Source organism: Pyrgilauda ruficollis, unplaced genomic scaffold (genome assembly GCF_017590135.1).
Source record: "Pyrgilauda ruficollis isolate IOZ18807 unplaced genomic scaffold, ASM1759013v1 scaffold14, whole genome shotgun sequence".
In the NCBI taxonomy this organism is placed as follows: domain Eukaryota; kingdom Metazoa; phylum Chordata; class Aves; order Passeriformes; family Passeridae; genus Pyrgilauda; species Pyrgilauda ruficollis.
In genome coordinates this window covers 4342442-4367105 of record NW_024512543.1, presented here as the reverse complement: position 1 = coordinate 4367105, position 24664 = coordinate 4342442, and the positions used below count along the sequence as shown (strand labels likewise).

The following is a 24664-nucleotide window of genomic DNA, read 5'->3' as shown; positions in this document are numbered from 1 at the left end:
CTGACCATGGCAAGACTGTGGACCAATGGCACACAGGCAGTGTATTCATCTCCATGCCCCATTCCAGGCAGCTTCTCTCTGCCAGTGCTGGAGGTGGTCAGACCAGAAACACACCCAAATGCCAATAAAGAGCAACACTCTTCAGCAGAGCACCTTGTACTGAACAAAACAGACTTAACTGTTCAAATCTTATTTTTGATTAGCACAAAGGCAGCTTCCAGTGAGGTCCCTGCAACCACAACATGAACATTAGCTCTCATGCCCAGTAGCATCCACTGCTCAGATTCCAGCCAACTTCCAGGACAGTATTCTCCAATCTTTCTCCCTATTTAAGATATGTAAGCAACATGTACTGATGAAGGACTCTTCATGATCTGTCAATATATGCAGCTTTTTATACAGCTGTCACTCATACACTTACAGCTCTCTCTCTCATCATTTCCTCCCCAGCCAATATAAAAAAGGCATATTTAAGGTTGTAGGGTTAGGCACTCGGCAAAAAGGGCAATCCTGAATTGTAAGTGTCAATACAAAGCTACTTCTATCATGCATGTCCACTAAAAGCTTTAACTGGCACGACTGCACATAATTACATGCCAATGTGTGCCCTCATGCAGGAGACTGAACTGTGTGGAGTTCTTCCTCTGCTTCCCTGCAGCCATGTGTAAAGTACAACAGAAACAAGTGGCATGCCAAAAGTGTCCAGATCAAGGCCCCACTGATATCTCACACACCGTAGCTTTAAAAAATTTGAAGCCTGAAATCAGTGTCAGGCCTGCAACTTGGTCTCAAGGGGAGCCAGAGCATCAGTAAGCCAGAGAAGTCTTTGCATTCCAAGGGGCAGCTTCCTTTACACATGCTAGAATCCTGTCAGGATCACCCTTAGGAAGGGATGCAGGAAACAAGACTTTTCGTATTCAGGAGGCAGCATTTTCACAGAATCACAGAATGGGTAAAATTGGAAGGGATCACAGTGGGTGATCTGGTCCAACCTCCCTGCTCAAGCAGGGTGATCCTAGAGCACATTGCACAGGATTGTGTCCAAATGGTTCTTGAATATCTCCAGTGAGGACGACTCCACAACCTCTCTGAGAAATCTCTTCCATGTGGATGGTCACCCACAGAGGACAGAAGTTTCTCCTCCTGTTTACGTGCATCATTTCCTGCCCACTGCCGCTTGTCCTATTGCTCAGCACCATCAAGCAGAGCCTGTCTCCACCCTCTGACACTCCCCTCAAGACTGAAAAGGTCACCTCTCAGTCATCTCTTCTGGAGGCTGAGCAGGCCCAGCCCTCTCAGCATTTCTTCACAAGGGAGATGGTCCAGTTCCCTCATCGTCTCTGTAATTTTGAGGTCTTTTCTCCTCTTCAAAGCCAGGCCTTCTCAGGACAGATCTGTTCCTCTTCTAACATCAGCCTCTATAATTATAGCAGGGTCCCCTATGCCTCTGTAATTGCCATTCTGGAAGTTCCTTCCCTTCTCCTCATCTATTGCCCAGTCCTGCAGTATTTCCCAGTGAACACTTGTGGAGAGGAAAATGGCTATCCAAGCTACCAAGAAACCCCATGCCAGGCATGCTGTGGAAGGGCCTGCTCCTTCTCTGCCAGAAACTCAGTGTGTTCTGCTACCTTCCCTCTAGTAGGATTTTAAAACTGCTCAAAACAGTGGAAAAATGGAAAACAAGAATGCAATCACAGCAAAACCCAGAACTACAGTACACATAAATAAGCACCACACCAGGCAAGAAGCTGAACTCCCTTTGCCTTCTCCCAGACCTGCCATTGAATGTGCTGCTGGAAGTAGCAAGTGATACCCATTTCCTTCAACTAGTCTAAGCCCTCTGAATGTCAGATGAAAGACCCAAGCTATTCTTAAACTCAAACTGCAGGACATTCCAGTGCTCCAGAATTTGGCCACTCATCTCTCATTGCCTGGATGGGTAGCAAACAGGCAGTGACAGACACACACCAACAGCCTGCAACTGCTTGTAGCCTGCCTCAGAGGGAGCAGTAGGTCTCATATTTGGAAAGATCCCAAGGTATAATAAACCTGCTGCAGTTTCCCTTTACAGCACATTTCTGTCTCTGATTGCATACGCAACCACCAGGGCACAGGCTATAAAGCCCAAGCCTACAGTTAATACAGAGATCTGCCTGCATTTCTAGATGTTTGTTACCATAGCAATACCACAGTGCTTTTTAGCTTGTTTAGTTGCTTTTGGGTTTTTTAAAGATAAGTCGCTATCTGGTGCACACAGAGCCAATCCCCAGTTATGTGAGAAGGAAAGCTGAGTGTGCTGTGGATGTGGCAGAGCCTCCTGCCTGGGAGCAGGGTGCTGAGGAGATGCTCAGCTCCTGCCTCAGCCCCACTGTGACTGCAGGGCTCTGCGCGCTTCATTCACCAAAGCCGCTGCTGACGCCTGCACCCAGCATGGTGTTGCTTCCTACCCACGCTGATCAGCACCACATCACTGCACTTCTTACCTCTTGGGGAGCTCTTGTGATTAACTTTTCTCAGAACACCCATCAGATTCTTAGGAGCATCCACTTTCAGCTTCTTACTCAAACAGCTCAGCCAAAAGCAGCTTACAAGACCAGCACAAATAACGTAAAGTCAACTTTTTCTTCAGTGCTAGAGTTTACTTCAGGGTCTGGTAGTCATCTACAGAAGCCTTAAAACAGCTACCCTAAGACTGTTTTCCAGGCCTGCCATATCAACACACAGCTTGGACAACAGCTTGTTTTTCAGCATACCATTTACAGGCTACTCAAAGCAAGTGAAAAAGACAAAAAAGTTGACTGACAGCTATTTACTCGTCAAATATAATTAACTGTAGTCATGTTCAGAATCAAGGCTATCCACAGGACAATCCTTCCAGAAGCAGAAAGAAATACATTCTTTTGCCAGCAGATTTCTTCTATCTTTTTTTAAGAGTCAAACACTTGGTACATTTGGGTAATTTTGGAAAGCTGGCACTTTAGCAATCAATGCCCCAAGCTAGTGGAGCAGAAGAGCTTAGCAGCACACTTCATTAGAAACCAGTGAAGTTAAACAATAGAAAATTGTCTCCCACCATCAAACCTTTGTGAGTAATGTTCATCATAAAATGGAACAATTTTTGCACACCTATCCTGCTGATGCACTTGGACTGCGCACAACCCACGTCTGTATGCCAGTTCACAGAGGGTAACTGCCTGGTATGGCTCCTGCAAATGAAGAATCATTCCTTAAACACAGCCAGCACACGTTTGTACTGCAACACTAAAGGCCTGGAATTGATAGATATCTGTCAGCCATGCAGAACAAGAAAATGAATAATTTCATTAGAAGACAGCAGAAAGGTATCTCTCAAAAGTTCACTGATCCTTAGTCAGAGATTAGGGAAGAAATCATGTTTCTCATTGCGGAAAAGTGATTTTCCTCACTAAAGGCAAAATTTTAATATGAGAAAGACTGCTTCAGAAATGGCTGCCTTTGAGAAAGACAATTGACATGGACCATGCACTGTGGGGAAGACAATGCAACAGCAATTTATGTCTCTGCATTAAGCAGTGTCAACAGTTCAAATCCTACTGTGCCAGGTCTAAGACACGCTGATAGGTGTCAAGAGAAAAGATACCTATCTCAAGGAGGCTGATTAACTTGGGAACACTAAAAAAATCCATTAAAATCCCATGGGCGGAGGTACTGCAACTCTCATAGCAATCACAAGTAAATGCTCATTTATTGTGGTTTTAATTAATGGAGTTGAAAGCGTTTCTTTGGTTTGGCTGGTGGGGCCTCTGCTGCAAGGCTCAGAGATCACCTCCAGTTAAAGAGGGGTCCACTCACTGCAAGCCACTGGTGACTTTATCAAAGGATATATGTGTGAGTGATCCCATCTTGAGCAAGCTCATCCTCACACAGGAGGGTAACCTGGCTTGTCCCCAGTTCTTGGATGCCCCAAATCCTGCTTATGGGTGCCCAAGACAAGAGAAGCTGGAGAGGAAGGAAGGCAGCTAGGTCCCAGAGCTGCTTACTCCACCATCCATTTCTGCAGGATGCCTCTGGGGCTTTAGAGGTATTCAAGACAAACCTCTGCTTGATGGGGATGGAAGTGCATCAGCCAAATTGATCAGGTTTGGCATCTTATTAGGTATGTCAATTCTTTTGGTAAATACAGGGAGGCATTCTGATCTCCAGTGCTTTTGCTCAAGTGTCCAAATTGCTTGCCAGTATTTTGTTTGTACCACTCAAAGAGTAGGAGAAACAATAGAACTGAATTAGTATTTGAACAAAACAGCAAAGTAAGTACAAAGAGGATAAAAATCCTCTGTACTGAAAAAAATCTCTGCAACAAGGACCTCAAGGCTTTCAGTATATACAGACACAAATAACGTACAAATCTCCCATACAACTCAATTCAGAAACTGTGAATGTAGCCATATCTTTGGATTCCTAAAAAAAATATTATTCTTTTTTTTCCTCATCTGAAAGTGAGGAAGATCTACAGGAATGTTAAATAGCTGCTGTGCTCTGCAGTCTAAAGCCAAGGGGAAAAGCAAAAGAAAACAAAGTTGGTCCTATCTTGCTACTTGCAATGTACTTCCCATCCAAATTAGTTTTCTTTATCCATCCTGCCAGGCCCCCTGCAAGCTCTTCCCATCCCACATCACTTAGATGCTCTGAGCCAGAGGCTGTCAGACTTTTCTATCTCAGGTTAATATTCTCTCTGAGTTATGGAGCCTTTTAGGCCAGTGGCTCAAGATGCAGGATATTCCCAGCTAGGCTGCTCCAGCTGTCCTTGGAGCTGAACTGAGAGCTGCTAGTCCAACTGGCACCTTTCCACCCTGTCCTCCCCTCAGTGCTCAGCTGGAGCTGGGGGTGCAGCAACTGCCCCAGCAAACGACCATCTCTAACCTGGTAGCATCTCAACAGATGAAAGATCCTACACTTACTCCCTCACCCATCAGATATGCCCTTAACAGACTCCTCCTCTTATAACATAGAGAGCAGTATTGCCAGAACCAATTTCCAAATGACTGATACATTTTGTAGGGAAGCACCAAGTGGGAAATGCATATATAGAACACCCATCCCCACCCTCTGCTTTCCTACACACATTCATCCCTTCAGTCTCTTCCCAGAGCACTGTGTTAACCTGTGTGAAGCAGTAAGTTTTTAACCAAGAGGGGGAAGAACTCTGTCAACTTATTTCAGTTAATAATGACTTTATGTTACTCTTCACTGCACAATTTCATGTTACCAGGCAAGTAACAGACATCATCCCTCTCATACCCCCCTGGGAATACCAGGCTAACAACAGGAATTTTCTTTGCAGTCAACCCACCTGAAGCAAAACATTACCAGAATGGTGTCTTCACCTCCACCCAAGCGCTTTAACCTTGACTACAAACATCATGGCAACAGAGCAAAAGTAGGGACCTCAGGGGCCACAGCCAGCATCTGGCAGAGTTAACCTGGCTTTTGCTTCTCCTGTTTCCTCCCACACTCCTTCCAAATACAACTAACATCCCTCTGTATTTTCTCAGTCCAGCTACTGGAAGATGACCTCTGCCTCTAGATGTAGCAGGGCCCACATCTCCTGCAGGTATGGGACTGCACTGACTCAGCCTCTGCCTCTCAAAGGGGAGGCAGTACCAGGGACAAGGAAATACAGGCATTATTTGCAGACAGATGAAGGGATATCTTGGTAAGACTAGTTTCTCCTGCATTTCACAACCATCCTAAAAGTGTCCCTACCAGCACCTGGCAAAATCTGGAGGAATGGCATAGGCTGCTCATCGTAACCTGCAGAACGAAATATAAGATTAGTGCCTTCTCAGAGCAAGAGGAGCTTGCCTGCAGGCTCTCAAATCAAATATTCTCACTTCTTTCAGCAAGCCACCACACCTGTCTACCATTTCTGTCATTTGTGTGGTCCCATAAATATCTTTTAGAAGACAATCAGTGATGTTCACAAGACTGCAGTCATGTCGTGCAGCGCCCTTGAAAAATGATTAACACTTTCCATCTCAGCTTAAAGGGAACACTGCAAAGCACAAAATGGCTTCATCAAACATCTACTTCCAGATCTACCCAAGTCCTTCACCCAAAAGACCTTGCTAGTCTAAAACCCACAGTGTTTTATTTAATTAACTGCTCCCAGCAGCGCACAGCAGCCACTGAAGAGCAGGTCTTCATTAAACACATTGACCTAGCTTTTATGTTAAAAGGACAGATGCAGCTGAAAATACCAGCTTTGACATACTGTGAGAGCCAGAGTGGGATTTGGCCCAGTACATACAAGTGAGCCCACCCGCTACAATGCTGGCCTTCTCAAAACACACTTACTCCATTCCCCCTGTAAGCTGCCCATGTGGGCTTCCCCATCTGCCTCTGCCTGCCACACTGGTCCTCAATGCTCCAGGGTTGAGGGCAAAGTCTTTGCCAAGTTAGAAGAGGGCTCAAAACTCATGTCTGAGACAGCTTCCATACGTTCACTTTCTTTTTAGTCAGGGAAGGAAACGATTCTCCTTAGCCATCTGTTAATACCATGATATCCATCTGGAGAGGAAGAAAGGAGACAAACCAGCTAAAAGAAAATTTCCCCAAGGAGATAAATGGGGGTTATTGGCTAAAAAACCCACCAAAATCAATTCTGCAGTAGTTCCTAGCTTAGGAGAAGGGCCCTGCTGTACCCCCAGCAAACATTTCAATAAGGCTGATGTGCTTTGCAGCCTGCAAAATGTTTTTGCTTTATTCTCTACAAGACACAGACCTTTCAAAACCTGAAGGTAAGCAATTAATCCCTGGTGCTGGAAGCTAGCATTCACATAGAAGAACCTAATAAGCCATTTTGAACCTCTAATTCTTGAACTTTGCACAGACAATGGACTTTCTCTTCTTTGAATGCTTCCAAAATGGCATGCCTTGGCCACCTGAGGGAGGGCAGAGAGAAAAAGCAGGGTGCCAAGATGTACCCCAAGCCAAGCTGTTAAATTTTAAATTATCATAGCAAATTATTTTTTTTGCACTCTATCCCTTCCTTTCTAGTGGCAGTATGGGAAAAGAGCACATAGATATTTTAGGAGAGGGCAGCTGTTAAGATTTCAGCATGCTGTGATTTTCCCCCTTTATCCAGCAGATCAAGATATTTTTGAATATGCAAGTTTTAAGCATTTGCTGATCAACAGATAGCAAGCCTTGTGGAACTACTTCAACTCAAAAGTCACTAGTTCATTAACTAATTAAAAGCATAATAATGGTTATAGTATCCCATGAATTCTCTACCATTCTAACACCTGCATTTTTAAATGGTAGCACAGCAATATCATAATGGACCTCATCTTTCTGCAGGCATCAAGGACTGAAAGGATATAGAAATAGTAAATAAGAACAGACACATTTCTGAGGAAATTTCTGAATTTCTGAAGATGTGATTAATCACTATCCCCTGCCAAAATAACAAGAGAAAGATGCTCATATCTATCATGAATTTTTCTAATTAAGAACCCTGTGCAAATGGCATGTGTTTCACATGAGGGATTTTGTCTGAACCAGAAACCAAGTTCAAGGATAAAATTCAATTGCATAGCAAGGTAAGCACAAATCACAGGGGCACTCTTCCCTTTGCCAGGCAGGAGCCAATGAACCATTCCTGGACAACTCGTTACTGTCTGCCACATTTGAGCCACTTATTACAAGGGCCTTCACCTCGCAGCATTGCAAGATGTCCCACTTGCAAACAGAGACCTGCACTCTCAATGCTGCCTCCTAAAGATACCCAGTGAGGAGAGGCATCATCCTCAGGGGGCAAAGCATGCTGGCACTGTGCATCAGCAGGGTATATTCACTTCAATTTTCCTTATTAGCCCTGCCTTCCCGGCAGAAGAGCCATGACTATTTAAACATGCACTGAAGCTCCAAGGAAGGGGATGTTAGTTAAATGCCCAGCGGGAAAGACATTCAAAGAGAAAGTCAATGGAGCCTGAGCAATCAGTGTAAATCAAGACTTTAACCTTTCTGAGCCTCCTTCAGACTCTTGATCTGTAAAAGAAGATGCTTAAACACTTACCACATTTCTGAAGAGTCAAGTGCACATGACCTGTCAATGCAAAAAATGTTTATTACTGAAAGTACCAATTGAAGTGTTTCAGTCTTATTGTCTGTGGGCTGTTTTTCCTGTAAAAACCATTGGGCAGAACAGATGCCACTACAAATCTGTTTAATGTAGATATATGGATTCACTTTCAACATGTACATCTCTGGTAGATAGATCCTTAGCTTGATGCAATATACAAGTCCTACTAATCTGACACTTCTGACAGCAATTAAGTCGTAACTACAGCAGCCAGTACCCCAGCTTCTGGTGCATAAAATCGCAGTTTCTGTTTATTGACCAGCAGAGAGAAATCTGGCTGCCTGGCAGCTGAATCAGGTGGGAGTAGCCCCTTCCCAATGCAGCAAAGAAAACTTTCAAAGAAAATCATCCTCTATCCACTGCTCTCTGGGGTAACACAATTAGGCCATGACATACAGACAGGTCATTTAATACAATAGGAAAAAATCCACTGATAGCATTTCCCTTGCCTGAATGGAAGGCAGGCTGTTAAATTACCTCTGAAGGAGCAGACAGGCCTCTCTAACAGCAATCCTCTCTTCCCAAACCACACATCTTTAAAGGGCAGCCAGCTCCAGCCCAGTCACATTGAATTCTACTCTCAGCATCCCAGTAACCCCAGCATCCTTAGATAATCTTTTCTGCTGGTTCCAGACACTGGTTCCAGTCTGGCTCAATATACACTAATATAGATAAAACCATAGCATTGTGCTTACTGCATTTTATATTGGCAACCTATTTAATGGGACAGGGGAAAGGAAGAGCTATCAGATAGTTTCTGTACCTCCCAAAGCAAGCCAGAAGCCCCAGGAGCCATGGTGTCATTTCTGCAGAAGGCAGTCAGCATCTGCAGGGAGGCTGCAGTTATTTTAAGGCAATATTAAGAGTCTACATTTCAGTGAACATTCAAATATTTAAAATGTATTAAAATTGTTTTAAATATATTTTAATACTTTCACACTTTCTCTATCCTAAGAGAACACAATAAAGACAAAAAAGTCCTGCACTCCACTTCTTCATACATATTTCTCATCCCAAGGAAGCACCAAGCAAACTCCTCCAATTCAGATAAGCTAGTTCAGTAAATCAAGAAGAATATTGCCATCACACCATCACACTCTGAGAAATGTACCAAATCAATTTCATTAAAGCTAATAGAGTTTTTTTAAAACATGTTTTTGAGAAATGCACAGTGACAAGTTCTTTCAGGTCAACACTTACTAAAGCACAGTATAAATACCTTCCTCCTTGCCAGCCTTGGTGTCTGTCCTGAAAACAGATAGCTGAGCTGCCCTCTAACATCGAAGACATTCCCATGCAGTTGTTTTTCATACACTTTGGTAACATTGGAGGTACTGAACTGGCAGGAGAATTGTACATAGTTCATCTGGAAGCACAGCCTATAGGGAGCCTGGATGGCACTACCAAACAGGTGGGAATTTTTTACTCACCCTTTTCAGGAAGAAAGGTATTTCTTTTAGATCATCAGGCTTTTGGTCCATTTTGGCCATCTTTTCCCCTCAAGTAAGTCCAAAGAGCCTATTTCTGCTTACAGTGCAGAGCCATTCTGAAAAACCAGTTCTGCAGAACCAATTCTGTCCCACTCCCACTACCCCAATAGCACCATGTGGAGACATTCAAGAAGCAATAGCAAGTCTGTGTCAAACAGGACAGACTTACTGAAGGATGTTGAGTTGCTCGTGCTTGTTAGGAGCTTTCTTGAGGTGGCATATTTCTGCTGACCTAGAAATATTACTCCTCACCCCTCTGATCAGGAGAGGTGCTCTCCAGCATGCTGCACAGAGTGGGTTATCCAGCCCAGGTACAGGCTGTACCCTGAGGCCCCACACTTAAGGCTGCCAAGTTCTCCCTGCCTGCATTACAGAATTATTGGCAATATGACCCAGTATCACTGGCCAAAACAACAGTGGTAAAGGCCTGGACATCCATTTGTAACTCTTCATCTTCCAGCTGATGTTGTCCAGACTGCTGGAGCCTGAACTGGCCAAGTACCCCTTCTCAGCACAAAGCTGGGTCTGCAGTGGCAGCAGCGGATGCCCGACATTCAGACTCTTATCTGAAGGAAAATGAGAACAACCAGCTAAATTCATCATGGTAAAATTCTACTCCTACGAAAGCAGACAATGTTGCTCTACTTGCATTTGACTATTAATAACCTGTAGGGAAAAGGCCACATGCCCAGTCAGATGGTAGTGCCCGTGACAACTTGTGCCACATGCCACCAACCAGGCATACAAGAATTTCAGCATCCAGCACTCTGTTTTCATCTGCACAAAGAACATGGCAGCAAGACAATAAACGAGTGCATGCTGCAAACTGCAGGAACATATTCCCTGATGAAAACTCTTTTTTTTTTTTTTTTTTTTTTTTTTCTGCAGAGAGAATGATTAAAAGTGTTACAGTGTATTTGCCACTCAGAAGAGCGAATTACACAGAATGCTGGTTTAAGCACGTGGGTAAGGATGTAATTTGGCATTAAAAACAATGTAACACAAGGCACCTCACTTGACCCTGATTAGGTTGAGAATGTAAGTCTTCAAAAGCAGAATTGAGAATGAAGAAGCACCATCAGCCCCAAGAAGCTCTATCACCCCAGTTAAGGATTGTTTCAAGGAGTTAGTAAGGAGTTAAGGAGTGTTTCAACCCCATTCAGCAGCTGGGCTGCAGTGGGAGAAGCTGAAGCTTCCAGAGCTCAGCAAACACCCTGAGATTTACTCCAGCACAGCCTGGTGATGAAGTTAATCATTATGAGAAGTCATGTTGCTACGTGGTAACAGGTTTAATGATTAACATTTACACATCACCAGGAAGTTTTTTCTAACCTGTCTCATGTCCTAGCAGCTTATTCGCAAATGCTACTTCTTCCCTGAAAATGAACATGCAAAAAGAAATGCACAAGAAACGGACAACCAAAACCCAAGGTGGCATTTGAGGTAACTGAGGTAATCAGGGAGAAGGGATTTCCCAAGATGCTCCCTCCAGCCACAAGCCATATTTGTTTCCCCCAAGGTGTCTCAGCCCACTCATGTTACATACAATATGTGCCAAAGTGGTTTTAGGTGGCCAAACCATCACTAGTCACAGAAATTACAAGGGGTGGGGAGGTGGTCCAAATATATTATCAATGCAAAATGTAATGAAGGATGGCCAGTTACAATAGGAGCTACCACAGGACAGAGTTTTAATTGTCTCTGGGAGAGCAACTGGAATCCAGTAGCAAATTCATTGAATATGTTGGTACACAATTAATATCCAAGCTGTCTTGGCTTCACTGATATTTTCATCAGTTAATAACCAGAGGTTAGCAGCTCTGAATAATGCTTTGTCTCCTTTCAGCAGAGCTCAAGGCTTAGTCTCAGCTCTCCATCAGGGGAATTGGGGAAAGAATGTTTTCTACCCCCAACTCTATCTCACTCATGTACAGAGGTTATAAACTCCAGGACAGCAGCTGCCTTTTCTGTTCACATTTGCACAAAAGAGCCTGCAGTCTGGACAGCCAAAGAGATCTGCAGATAAACAGGATGCACCCAGCACTACAGGCCTTGTGTGAGGTCTGGGATAGGAGCAAGACAAATGGGAGATCTCACGCAACTCTTACATGCAAATTGCTTGAAAAAGGATGGCAAGGCAACTGGTAACTCCAAGCAGGCTTGTGGCAGCCCCTAATGGTTTAATTATTCAACTGGTCTCCCTGTCTCACTATCTCTTCACAGAACATGTCCCCCACATCCAGAAAGAACCTGCTACAGAGACACACATGCAGCTGTGAGCTGTGCACTCCCCTTGTACACAGAGTTACACCTAGGGCAGGGAAAGGGAGTTTTCATAGAGAACAGCTTCTCCCCAGGTCTGTTCTTTTGCACCTGAACCCTCAGCACACTGCCAAGCCTCACCCAGCTCCTGTCAAGCAGTTCCAGGGAATGGCTGGAGTCACCCCCATGGCAAGCCAGGGCAAATCTGGATCTGGTCTCTGCATTGTACAGATGGTGAGCCCACCCCAGGATAAGCATCTGACTCAAATGGCTCCCAACTGACAGGCACTGATCAAAATGCATCTAAATTTATCCCTTTCAGATAAGGGACAGTGATATGGGAATTTACCTTGGGAAGAAAAATATTGAACAGAAAATTTAAAGCAAATTCTGACCCCAATGGAAATATTTTCCATTCAAATTCAACTCACTGCTCAAGACCACAAAGATACACATTGCCTCTAATGATTCAAAATAACCTTCTGGCAACATGTTTCATGGCTGTCCTTGCCACAGAGAATGGTGAAGACCACACTTGAAGCTCTGCACAGGGCCAGCAAATTAAATGCAGCAGTGGGAGGTGTATTTCTACCAGAATTATAAAAGTACCAACAGAAAGCTGGACAAGAAAATTGATGATGTATTGTGGATGCTCAAAATTCACCTAGTCTTTATGAATCTATCACAAGACTTAGTTTAGCAATTTCCTGGACATTTAATAAACACGACGTGCAGCATTATTTCCTAAGTTCTTAGATTGACTGCTACATGAACTAGGGAATCCAAATGGTCACCCTGCATTTCTAATTTGTAACACTTTCAAGTATTCTTTCATGGTGAACAGCACCAGCCAGCCACACCCCTCCCTCCTGTCCGCCCAAAAAAAGTCAAGATTCTTCATTTAAAGTTTAGATCTTGGAATCTTCTGAAGCCAAGGTGAAGGAACAGTGCAGAACTGCGTACTGGGGTTTCTGAATGTGCAGCCCACTGGCAGGAGCAAGTTCCTCTTGTACACTGGTGAACTGGGGAGCCTTACACAGCTCCTAGAGTACAGGAGGTACAGAAGAATAAGAAGGGCATCCCTTGATACACCCAGTTCCCATCACCACTCTCCCCTCCTGCAGCTGCTGGTCCTGCCCAGCTCTGTGCCCGAAGTCCGTGCTCCTGCCCCCAGGCGGTCTGTGGACTCAGACTAATGCGAACGTCCTGCTCAGACCCTGCAATGATGCAGGCACAACAGGGTAGGGAGAGTTTCCTCACCTTTTCTTCAGCACTTGCAGTGGTGTTAATACCTGTTTATCCATTCTTGGCCATTCTTTATGATGTCTCCTAGGAGCTATTGGGCAAAAGCAGAAGAAAAATACAGAGCATTCCAATCCCCTCTAAGCTCAATGCGACAATTTTAATCCTCTAACTAAAAGGAAAGGGGGAAAAATGAGATGGACTGTGACAGGTTGGAAGGACTAAATCCCCGTTAACTAGGGCATCAAGATTTAAAGGGCTCAGCTTTGCACACATCAAATGTCTCACAAAATCCTCACAAGAACACTGTCCCCTCCAATTCCTCAGTGCAAGTGGAGATCCACTGCCCCAAGGATGCTGGCAGTGGGCAAGAGAACATAAACAGGACAGACTTACTGCCATGACATTGCCATGCCATGACTGATGCATCCAAACCCATGGGGGTGGCAGAAGCACCCAGGTAGCCCTTTTGAGCAACAGATACAAGGGGTAGCAAAGGTACCAACCACCCAGGGCAGTGATGCACAATTAACAGCTGAACAGCAGCAGAGAGAAGAATAGCCATAACCTGTATTTCACATTAGCCCTGCCACACACAATGATTTGTATCACCCCACCATGTTTCCTTTCTACTCCAACATGTCTGTCCTGAAAATGAGGCTTTAGGCCCAGGAAAATTAATGAGTAAATAATTTACAATGCATAATTTTTAATAATGCTGTCAGGAGAGTGATGCAGGCAGATCAGCAGATTTTTCCTATTACCTGATGTGACTCAATCTGTATCCTGTGCTGTAAGGACAGTGTTTGCTTTCACTGTTAGCTACCTCCTCACGGCTCACCTAACATGCAGCATGAGATTGATGTCTGCTCAAGGGCCTGATCTGAGCCAGCAGTCCAACTGCTCACTTAAAATCCTTTCACACTCAGCCAAAGGCAGCTTTTGATAGGTGCTTGGGCAGCTTCTCCAAGGCCAGACCTCACTTGACCTCATCTCATCGTTGCCTGGCCTGACAGATCCACAGTTAGTCCTGACTGAATGCTTATTTCCCAGCCCTTCCCAAATTTCCTTTTGGGCTGCCCAGCCAGTGTGGTCCAGTTTTCCCAGTACAGACTGGAAATGCTCTGAAATGTCCCATGGGGCCACTCAGCTAGCAGGCATGGCACAGCAATGTGGCATTCCAAGGCACAGCTCAACCAAACACAGGGAGGATACAAACAGACACCAAGTTCATTCAGATTTGTTCCAAGAGAATTTTTGGAAGGGTTACCTCATTGCAGAGCGTCCATCCTTCTCCTGCCAACCCAAGCTCAGTATAAACACCACCCTGCACCTAGGCAATGAGAGAAACACCCCTGTGCTCACCCCAGCCCAGAGGAGCCAGCTCTGCAAGTGAAGCACCAACAGTGATGGGGCAACTGAGCATCCCTAGGCCAGAAATAGGGCTATGCCTCTACCTGTTTGTCACTGCTCCTGCCAACCCCTCAGAGGTCACTGTGAGAGGCTGTTCCCTATCTTTAGGCATAAAACAGGTAGTTCATCCAAATGGAGACATTTCAGAAGGTTGGGAGACAAACGCAGCCTACTCCATCAGCAGTAAGGCGGTTCATAATTCCTACCACACAACCAGATCTGAATAAATCTCACTGAAAGGTATAAAGAAAAAAAAAATCCACCAAATATGACATGCATATTACAGCACCTGGGAAATACAGCATGATCACACACACCAGGACTTGGCAGTGAGTGCTTGCACCATTCACAGTTTCTAACTCCAACACTTTACCATTATTTTTCACAATTTCAAAAGACTACAGGGAACTACATAGGAAGCACACAATTATTTCAATTTCACTGTGTGGATGTGATGGCTCCCATTTGCACTGCCACTGCATCCAGGTTCCTGTACTCAGAGACTAACTGACCAGTTACCCAAGGAGCTGCACTGCTTCTTGCAGCTCTTATACACTCTTCCTTACTCATTACACTTTTTACTGTATACTTGGTACCAAAAGGCACAAAGTTACAGCATGGCATTACTGGGCATGACATTCTCTGGCACCAAATACTTTGTTCAGGGCACTCAGCAGGCAAGCAAGCCTTATTTTTCCAATTTTGTGATGCAGATTTTTTCAGAGAACCTCTGAAGACACTTTCATTGGTTAGAAGCATTTTTCCAGCCAAGCCCTAGCTATTTCAGGGCAGTTATCCAAAACAATAAAGACAAGAAAAATAGTACTTTTTTTTCCTCACAGGCCCACAAAATGTCTGATACAGATTTCAGCACAGGTGCTTTCTCTCTCTGCTACTGTTAAACAAAGCCTCCTCAAAAAGATCATATTACAGCTTACAGATGAAAAATTTGTGAAGTGGGAGAATTGAAAACAAGAGGTTAAAGCAGGTAATTTTCTGTGGCTTTAGCTGAATGTCATCAGTGACCATGCTGTAACAGTCAGAAGTTAGAGCACTGCCCCAGCCCAACCATGGCAGCCTTGAAGCCTGAACTGCAAAGTCAACCCTCCAGCTCCACCATGGCAGGACAACCAAGCAAGCATCACCTCACCAGCCAAAACAGCTTCCCAGCCCAGGGACAGCCACATGTGGCAGCTTCATTCACATCCTGGGGATGCACAGGGACACAGTGGCACTGCAGAGGCAGCTGAGGCAGGTCTCTGCAGGGACGATGCCCCTGAAGGAGGCAAAAAAAAGTAACCCCAAAGGGAGCGTGCAGCTGCCTATCAGAAACCTGGTCTCTACCAACACTGAGAAATCACCCATATGCTCAAAGGACATCACAACATGGGTAATTTCTCTGCAGAGACAGGGCCCAAGAGACCATTATATTCTTTTTTACTTGTCTCCACAGCCCCAGACACAACTGGGACATGGAAATCTGTAGCGGACAGTCCACCTGCAGTCCTTTATCACTTTTATTAGTTGCAAGAATATGTGCTTGTAAAGACATGGCAAAAGACAGCAGTGGGTAATACACAGCCTTTTCTAACAAATCCTATTGTTCAGTGCATGAAGCAGCCCATGCTGTGCCTTCAACCCCTTCCTCTTGCAGCAGATCGGCCCTGACCTGCTACATTTCTGCTAATCCTGTTCCTTGTTCAGAGGACATACAAAGGGAGGACTCAACCACTTGTTTTGCTAAGGTTATCTCTCTCATCTCCAGCCCTTTACAAAATGTGCAAGCTAAGCTGCCCAAAAGCCCTGTGAAGTAGATAAAATTTTCATTTTAGACTTTGGGGAAATAGAGGGATATGAAGAGCCTGTAAGGAAGATGAGTTCAGCTCAGTCAATAAGGCAGCTCAACTCCCACTCCACGGGTCTCACTGTGATTCAATCTGTACCTTAATGCAACAGGATGGGGTGTGCTGTGGATCATGGCCTGGGCACCAGACACAGTGCCAGCAGTGCCAGCTGACAGGACAACCCCAAGGAGCCCACAAGCCCACTGCAGGAGCTGGCAGACAGGGCTGGAGTGGCACATGAGAGCAGCATCCACGAGCAAAACAGGAAAGAGAAAGCAAGGTCCTGGAACTCACACTGAGGTGACATGGAATAGAAACAACCAGCTGGCATTCTATGGGGAGCCAAGGAAGAACAAGAGATCCCACTTTGCTGGGCTCTGCCCTGGGGCTTCCCCTGCAGAAGTGAGACAATGCACAGGTGAGCCAGGGTCCTCTGCTGTCCCATATCCTTCATTCCCAATACATTTGCCTCTGTTTGTTTCATTGCCTTTGTGCTCTGAGTGCTTTTCTAACAGGAATAATTAAGTCAGTATTCAGTGCTCCAAAATGGGCGGTCCCAGTTCAGTACCACTAAAAAAACCATCTTCTCCCCTTGCCTTTTAAGTGACTCTCAACCTGCCTGCCTTGGGATAAAATGTCTGGACCAAGTTTCACCATGGCAAACAGCAACCTGAGATATCTATCAAAGCTTTCTGTTTCCAGCAACAACACTAAATTTTTAGGTTTTAAATCTTAAGACAGTTTTGTATATGCAAAGATCTAACTGAGGAAGAGGCTGCATATAAAGAATGCTTCAGCTCGCTAAAACTTGCAACTGCTTCACCCACTGATTTAATGAAAAGGCTCTAGTAAAATAAATCATGTTCAGGAGCACTGCACTGGCCCTCCCCTCACTTCTACACACCCTCCCAGGCTGCCCAGACCACCACGTTCCCCAAGCCCCAGCTACCTCACTGCAGCCATAGCATCATTTTGATTAACAATTAAAGCCAGTGGTTCCAATTGGATTTTATTAACATTACTATTGTGAACAATTTCCTTCATTTTTATTCATTTTTATGCATCACAAGGGCCCCTGGGACAAATTAAATATAAAATCATTTTCTGCCATTTAGGCAAACAGCAGCCATTCTCACATTTTTAAAACATAAACATTGTAAATAAAACATTACACCATCAAGCTGTCACTGAATCTTCCTCGTGCACGAATACCCTTAGAGAAAAAGTTACCAAGTCATCCTTTCCCAGTGAGCTGGCACAGGCCTCATGTGCCCTAAGAGAGATGCCACAGAGATCAAAAAAAAAAATCAGTACTGCAAGGGTCTGGCCACAGCATGAATGGCTGTCACAAAACCCCAAGCATTAAGGGCTGTGTTCCCCACCCTGATACAAACTGGGAAGAGCAGAGGCCATACAGGTGCTAGGCAGAGCCAGGAAGGTGCTGGATTTTGGCAGTGGAATGGGCCAGGCTGAACAGCACAGACAAACCCAGCAACTGGCAGCTTCTTTTCCATCTCATTTCCAACAGCCCAGATATCTGCAGAGCCACAGGGAGCAGAGCTGCTTTGCAGGATGGTAGGACAAGAGAGATGAAGTTTCCTCCACTTTTCCTTTTACTTGAAAGGAAGATGTCTTAAGAAAACAAGAGCATTTCGCAAGCTGTTGAACGTGGCAACTTCACCGGTTTGCTCACCGTACCTTCCTGGCCTCAAGGTGTGCTGCTGCTGCAGCCATGGTGGCCTGCCTGACAGGCAGCATCACAGCCCTGGGGAGACCACAGAGCCTCTCGTGCAAACTCAAACACTGACACCCAGCATAAGACAGAAAGAAACCTACAGAGCCATACGCGTGATCCTTGCCCCAAAAGGTAGGAGACTCAAGAAGGACCAACCTGCTGTGAGTAAAATGGTAAGGAAGCTGTTCAAATGAACTGTGACACATCATTAAAAATTAGGCCTTTTCTCTTCATAGCACAGCAGGTCATGAAATTAAGCCTGACAATACGCCAATGCAAGGAAATAGTGCTGATACCCCTCTTGCTGTGTTTGTTGGGGTTTTTTATTGATTAAGGATCCACCTGTTTCCGCAGTTACATGCCTGAGGCTACAAGACCTGCCTCCAGGGAGGCACACATGCAGGAGCCTCATGAGATACAGGTCCCTGAAAAATGGTATCATTTAGCAAACCATTAAAGTTGCAGCTTATCCCTGTTGTGAGGAAAACAGCATCCTCTGAAAGCTGCACACAGAGGAAATGTGATGAAGAGATGAGAATAAAATCATGGATGAACGAGTGGTGAACATCAGCCAGCACCTGCTCTGTGGGTTCAGATACCCAGGCAACACAAAACAAAAGCAGCAGAGCGTGCTGTTAGCTAGGTGTTCCAGGGTCTGAAGAGCATATATCAAGGTGGTCTTACTTGATGGCAAATACAAGCATGGCTAAATGTGCCAGTTTGGCAATTCAGAGAAGCAGGTAAAGCCCAGCCACTGCCTGTTTTCTGGCTAAACAAGATGTGGGAATTAAACAATTGACATCTTTCCTCGCCAACTTGTTCTTTGCCTACACACACCACCTGTTCTGAGCCAAGCATCCCAGTGGGATCTACTGCTTGCTGTCTCACCACAGGCTTGTGGCACACAGTTCAGTGATGTTTGCAGTGCATTTAGAAACCCTTAGCTACAAGGAAAAAGGGTGCCTTGATCTCATCTCCCCAGTGCTCATTTTACAAGGCTGAGCACAGAGGGTAGGGAGCAGGCAGGAGGGCTGAGCTCAGGTCACCTGAGCCAGCATTACAATACAGGGCCTGTCCACTGCCAAACTGGCTCCAGAGGGCTCACAGAGCAACTACACAGCTCACAGAAGCTGGCAGGATGAAGACAAGAGACAGCACACCAAAATCCAAAGAGCAATTTACAAAGATAAGAGGCATCATACCTGCTCCAAAGAGCAACAGAGCATCAGCCTAAACACAATTCAGAGCATTTAAATAATGACACCTTTATCTCCACCTTCCAGGCATGTTGCTGCTTCCCTGCCACCCCAGAGAAGTCAGCAAGCTGGAGAACCCTGTGGGCAACCTCACATCCTGCATTTGACTAGGGAAAAGGAGAAAATACTCCCACCCTCAGCTCACAGTCAGCCAACAGAAAAATTTCTCTTTCAAAGCTGCCTACCAACCATCCCTCCCGCTAACAAGCTTTGCCCACGCTGCAGCAATGGCCTCGCTCTCTTCACGGGGACACGAGTGCGCTGGGCGAGCCTGCCATGCTGCAGTCTTAAGACAGGGAGGAACAGAGCCCTGGGCTCTGCTCATCACTGCCATCCTAAAGCAGATAGGCAGCACGTGGTGCACAATTAACCACCTGCACATGGTGCAGGAATGATGCCAAAGCCCTTCTAAAGAGACATAACACAGCTTCTGGCCTTTGGAAATTTCCTGGAGACAGGAAACAACCTTTTGCCTAGAAAAGACAGAAAAGAGTTCAGGGAGGAAGCTCATCTTCCAAAAACACACAAGCTAACTGTCAAAGGTCTTAGGGCTCCTTCTAATCTATATGAAACTATGCTGTGCTCTGGAGAAAAAAATGCATTTCTAGGAGTGTGGTACTCACTTGTGTTTCTACCCTCCGTGGTAAGTGGAAGGAGAAGCATGCAGGAGCTAGTCATGTCACCAAGTGAGCCCTGCCATTTCCCAATATCTGAATTTTCATTTCAAGCATCTGTAGAGCCTGCTTGTGAAGACCTTATTGCAGAAAGGCCACATGTCAAGATTTCTATCTATAAAACAGATATCTGTAGGATCACTATTAATGCACAAGCTGTTTCCGGGACACTGATCTCTGACAGCTCCATGCCCCAGCTTAAATATTCAAAGATTTCCCTGCTGACTCCAGGAGTCAGACATCCAGATTTTAAGTTCAAAGTTGTGCTAATAAATATGAGGTCAACAAATAGAAAACAGTTTCAAGCTGAGACTTGCAATTGACTACAGTGTTTACCTGAGATAATTTTTATTCTTCACATTAAGAGAGAATAAAGGAGAAAAACAGAAGCCCAGAAAGCACTTCAGTTTTTAAACCCATGCAATACACTTTCACTTGCCCAGGATTTGAAATGTCATAGCATAGATGCAAGAGCAGAACTCTTGGACTCACTCATCCAAAAGAAAGATTTTTTTCTTTTTCCCAGACAGAAAAGCAGCCAATTTTAGAAAATTGAAAAAATATTTTTTCCAGAGACCCATAAGTCACATGAGTCACCCTTATTTGCAGATGAGCCCAAACCTGGACTCCAACATCATCACTCATGCAGAGCAGAGGAAACCAGAAGCTGAATCAAAATGGGCAGCTTGTCTCTGGCTCTGCAGAAAGCCAAGGGATAGAGAAGCATGCAGAGCACGAGCACACCTCCCCTTATACATGACCACCATCGTACATTAAGTCAGATAATCTGACTTTGAGGGGAATGAACTCGGGGTTGAGGGCTCTGTGCTGCCAAAGGACAGCTGCTTCTCTAGATTTGTTATTTCCCCAGTGGGGCAATAGAACTGGCACACTTCCTGTGCTGGCTGGGAGAGGGTAGTGCGCTGTGCTGGGGAACAAAGGTGGCCACATGCTGAGGACAGTCTGCACAGCTACTGCCCTGGCCTGACCGGCCCTCAGGCTCACACAGCTCAGACCACGAGACTCACTGCTCAGACCCTGCTAGATGCCACACTCCGAGGGACAGTGCTGTCCCCAGACCTCCATCAGCCTTCCTGCCCTGTGCCCACACGCAGTCACCTCCCTGCTCCTGCCCCAGCAGCGCAGGCAGAGGCCAAGGCTGGGACAGCTCATTGTACAAGCCTCATCACTGCTCAGCCTGTCAGGCTTAGCACTGCATAGTTACATGAGTACACACACTGCATTTTACCACCTTGCCTCTCATGGCAACCCACCAAACCCTTGGGAAACCTGCATGCATGAGGGAAAACCCAAACACCACAAACCCTTCCTGTTTCCTACTCTACCAAATACATCATGGCATGTCAGGATGTGAAATTTCCACCATGCCCCACTAACCAGGTGCATAAGAAGAGGGTCCTCCTTCATCTCAGCTGCTACTGAAAGCCCTGGTGGGAGGGCTGGCACATCCTAGGACCCCAGTTACAGAGGGACTTGAGATGCAAAGGATGATTATTTTTCCTTGCTAAGGGATTTTAGGCATGGATAGCACTGGAATGATTTACACAGTTTTGAGAGTAGGATCAGATTTAGAGTGGCTGTTGTGCGGCAGTGTATCTTGTAAGGAGAGGCTTTGTGGTTAGCCATGAGCACATACTGCCCCCCCAAACAGCAGCAACATAATCACGTGTGGCACTGCCACAGCATCCTCCTCATGAGGATTTTAAGGTGCTTGGCAGACAATATGGATTCATGTAACCTCACAAGCCCTCTGAGAGGGAGTAAAGTAAATGCCATAAAAAACCAGAAGGGATAAGCGGGGGAACAGAGAAATAAAACTGCTACACCAGCATGTTCAAGCTCACACAAGAAATCAGAGGCTCAGGGGCAGCTTCCTCTGCCACTAAGGTGGAATCAAAAAAGCAGGAGTGCTCCAAATCCTCAACTCAGCCCTGGCCAGCCTAAGAGCATTTCCCAGTGCACCCGAAGGGCTTCAGCAACAGCAGCACTTGCACAGAGCTCCTCGCCGTGCTCATTTCCACAGCCCTGCTCCATAGAGCGTTCAAAGCAGCCTGAACTGCCGGCAGCCCCCAACCCTAGTGGGCAGCAAATAACAGAAGTGCTCTGTCCGAGAGCCTCAGCCTTGACTTTTGAGTTTCAGCAGCTGCAAGCAATGGCCAAGGGGCTCAGCTGAAGAGTTTCCACCCTGCTGCCTGAGGGCTGGGACTGCTCTGACAGCATTTTCCAAACATTCACAGGACTTCCCAAACACCTATAAACACTTCCCATCCCCGCCTTACAGGTGAAAGAAAGCGAGACACAGGACAAAAAATCCCAGTGCCAGCCAAGGAGGGAGGCGGGCAGCCCTGGCGCCTGGCCCCTGCTCGACTCTGACCGGGCTGCTGCTTTTGTTCGCTTCCATGTGTGCGTAACCAGCTGACAAATGGATTCACAGCCAAAGAGTGACACACAGTGCAGCTCCCGAACAGCTTTCAGCTGGATCACTCCTGGGAATGGTATTGCTGGGCCACTTCTTGCTTCAGGGGCTGATTTATTTTTTATGAAGCGATTGCCTAGAGTTGGGAAAGCTTTATTGATGCTGTTATACAGGCTGAAGGGAGGACAAATCACCCCCACGGACAGAGCAGAAAAGTCGTCATCATCCTCAAGTCAGGAGCTCAATTTTATCCCTCTACTGAGCCCACAGATACCCAAGGAGGGCAGAGTGTGGTGCTTTCAACAAAACTGAAGTAGCACATCAGGGCACTGCTATCACTCCTCGGGTTAGGAATGGAGCCCTGGGGGCTCCCGCCATCTCCCTGCCCAAACCCTAGCCTGAGCCCGCCTCACACTGCTGCCTCTGGTTTGAAAGAGACTGAAGTCCGAGTGGCGCCCAGGTCCCCCCTCTGGCAGCCAAGCGGAGGGCCCGAGGCAGAGGCTGGTACCAGCTGTAGCCACTCGCATCCCCCCGGCCCGGCGCTCGGAGCCCGGCTGGCCGGAGGAAGGGCTTGTGAGAGGTCATGGCTCTCAGCCGCTCCTGACGGGAAAGCACTGTGATCACATACATGCGTGTGTGCGTACATATCTGCATGTGAGCACCTTCTGAACGCGAACTTAAAACCTTCCAGCTGTTTCACCCGCCTTTTTCCCCGGCCAAGGGCAGCCGCTCTCAGCCGGACGAGCAGAGCCCGGGCTGAGAGCGGCGGAGACAACTCGCAAACACTTTATCCACGGCATTACTCTATTCCCCCGAGAGTGCCCACCCTGCTCCCCGATTGTAGCGGCTGCCATGGTGACAAGCACGAATGCTAAAATAAACAGAAAGCAACCCGAAGGCAAAGCGCAGCCCTCCGCCGGCGGCTCCCTCCCCGAGCATCCTCCCCGCCGCGGCAGGACGGGATGCTGGCGGCCGCCGCTCACTCACGATGAGGGGGATGGTCCTCTCCTCCCGGCGCAGCTCCAGCCTGCCGGCCGCCCTCTGCCCGCTCCGGGCGCCGCCGCTACCGCCTCCGGCGGACCTGCCGGCAGCCGCCGAGCGGGGCTTGTTGTCCTGCCATAAGTAGTAGAAAGTGCCCAAGATCCAGGCGACGGTCAGGATGGCGATGGCATTAGCCCTGATCCTCCTCATGCCGAGCGCCCCGGGGGAGCCTGGGAGCGCTGCCTCGACGGGCAGGGGCGGCTGCGGGAGGAAGAAGAGGAGAGCAGGAGGCGGCGGCGCGGCTCCCCCGCCCCTCACCGCTCCGGCCCCAGCCCCGCACCGCCCAGCCGCCGCCGCCGGGTCCTAACGCCTCGCCCGCTCCGCCGCAGGGGGCGGAGGGCTCCGCGCCTCCTGCTGCTCCTCCTCCTCCCGGCCGGGCCGGCGCGGGCAGCGGGGCCCGGCTGCCGAAGGGGCTGCGCTCGGCGCCGCAGCTGCGGCGGGGACGGAGCGGCAGGGCCCCCCTGGCGGGGAGCGGGTGACACGGGCCCAGCCCGGGAGATGGCTGCTGGGACGCGGGCAGCGCACCAGCCTGCCCTCCTGCACCGCTGCCCCGGTGGGACTCGTGTCTGTGCTGCCACAGTCATGCCCGTAAGGCAGGCGGCCAGCGAATACACCGTGGCGGCCCATGGCACACGGGATCTAGGCACCCACTCCATGGAGATGAGCCCATCTGCCACTGAAGCTGTGGTGGTTGACGGGAGCAAGGCTCTGGGCTGACACTGGAGCTGCCCAAGTAGCCGGAGGCTCCCATCGCTGCCACGCGCAACAGTCACACAGTGGCACAAGGGCTGGCACCTGGGCCAGCGCCACAGCCTCGAGGCCTTTCAAGCCCTGCAGGAGGACAAGCATGGCAGTGGAGAGGCAACGATGGTACAATTCCACATTACAGGGCACTGCTAAAGCTGTAGCGGTAAAAAGCTCACTGAATCCAGCCCTGCGGGCAGCTTAAACAACAGAGCATGCAGCTTGTGAAACCAAGTGACATTTAGGCACAGTGCAGCTGCTGAGCAACTACGGCTTTAAGGTTTGTGAGAGCAGGAGGAGGTACTGAGAAAACTTACAGGAAAAACAAATGTTTAGAAAACAAAGGTGGTTCCAAGGCACCTGATGACAGGCCTAGATAGAAAATGTGGGTGCTTCCAAAGGCA

General features: G+C 47.1%; 1 protein-coding gene across 1 annotated transcript in view; it reads right to left on the bottom strand.

Moving 5' to 3' along the window:
* The window catches only part of GALNT16 (polypeptide N-acetylgalactosaminyltransferase 16), a 64669-nt gene extending 40894 nt beyond the window's left edge, over window positions 1-23775 (bottom strand). The window contains exon 1 of the mRNA XM_041460077.1: window positions 23463-23775. Within this exon, the coding sequence (XP_041316011.1) occupies window positions 23463-23666 (204 nt within the window). The 5' untranslated portion in view covers window positions 23667-23775. The remainder of the gene's footprint in view (window positions 1-23462) is intronic.
* Between the last annotated feature and the right edge of the window lie 889 nt (window positions 23776-24664).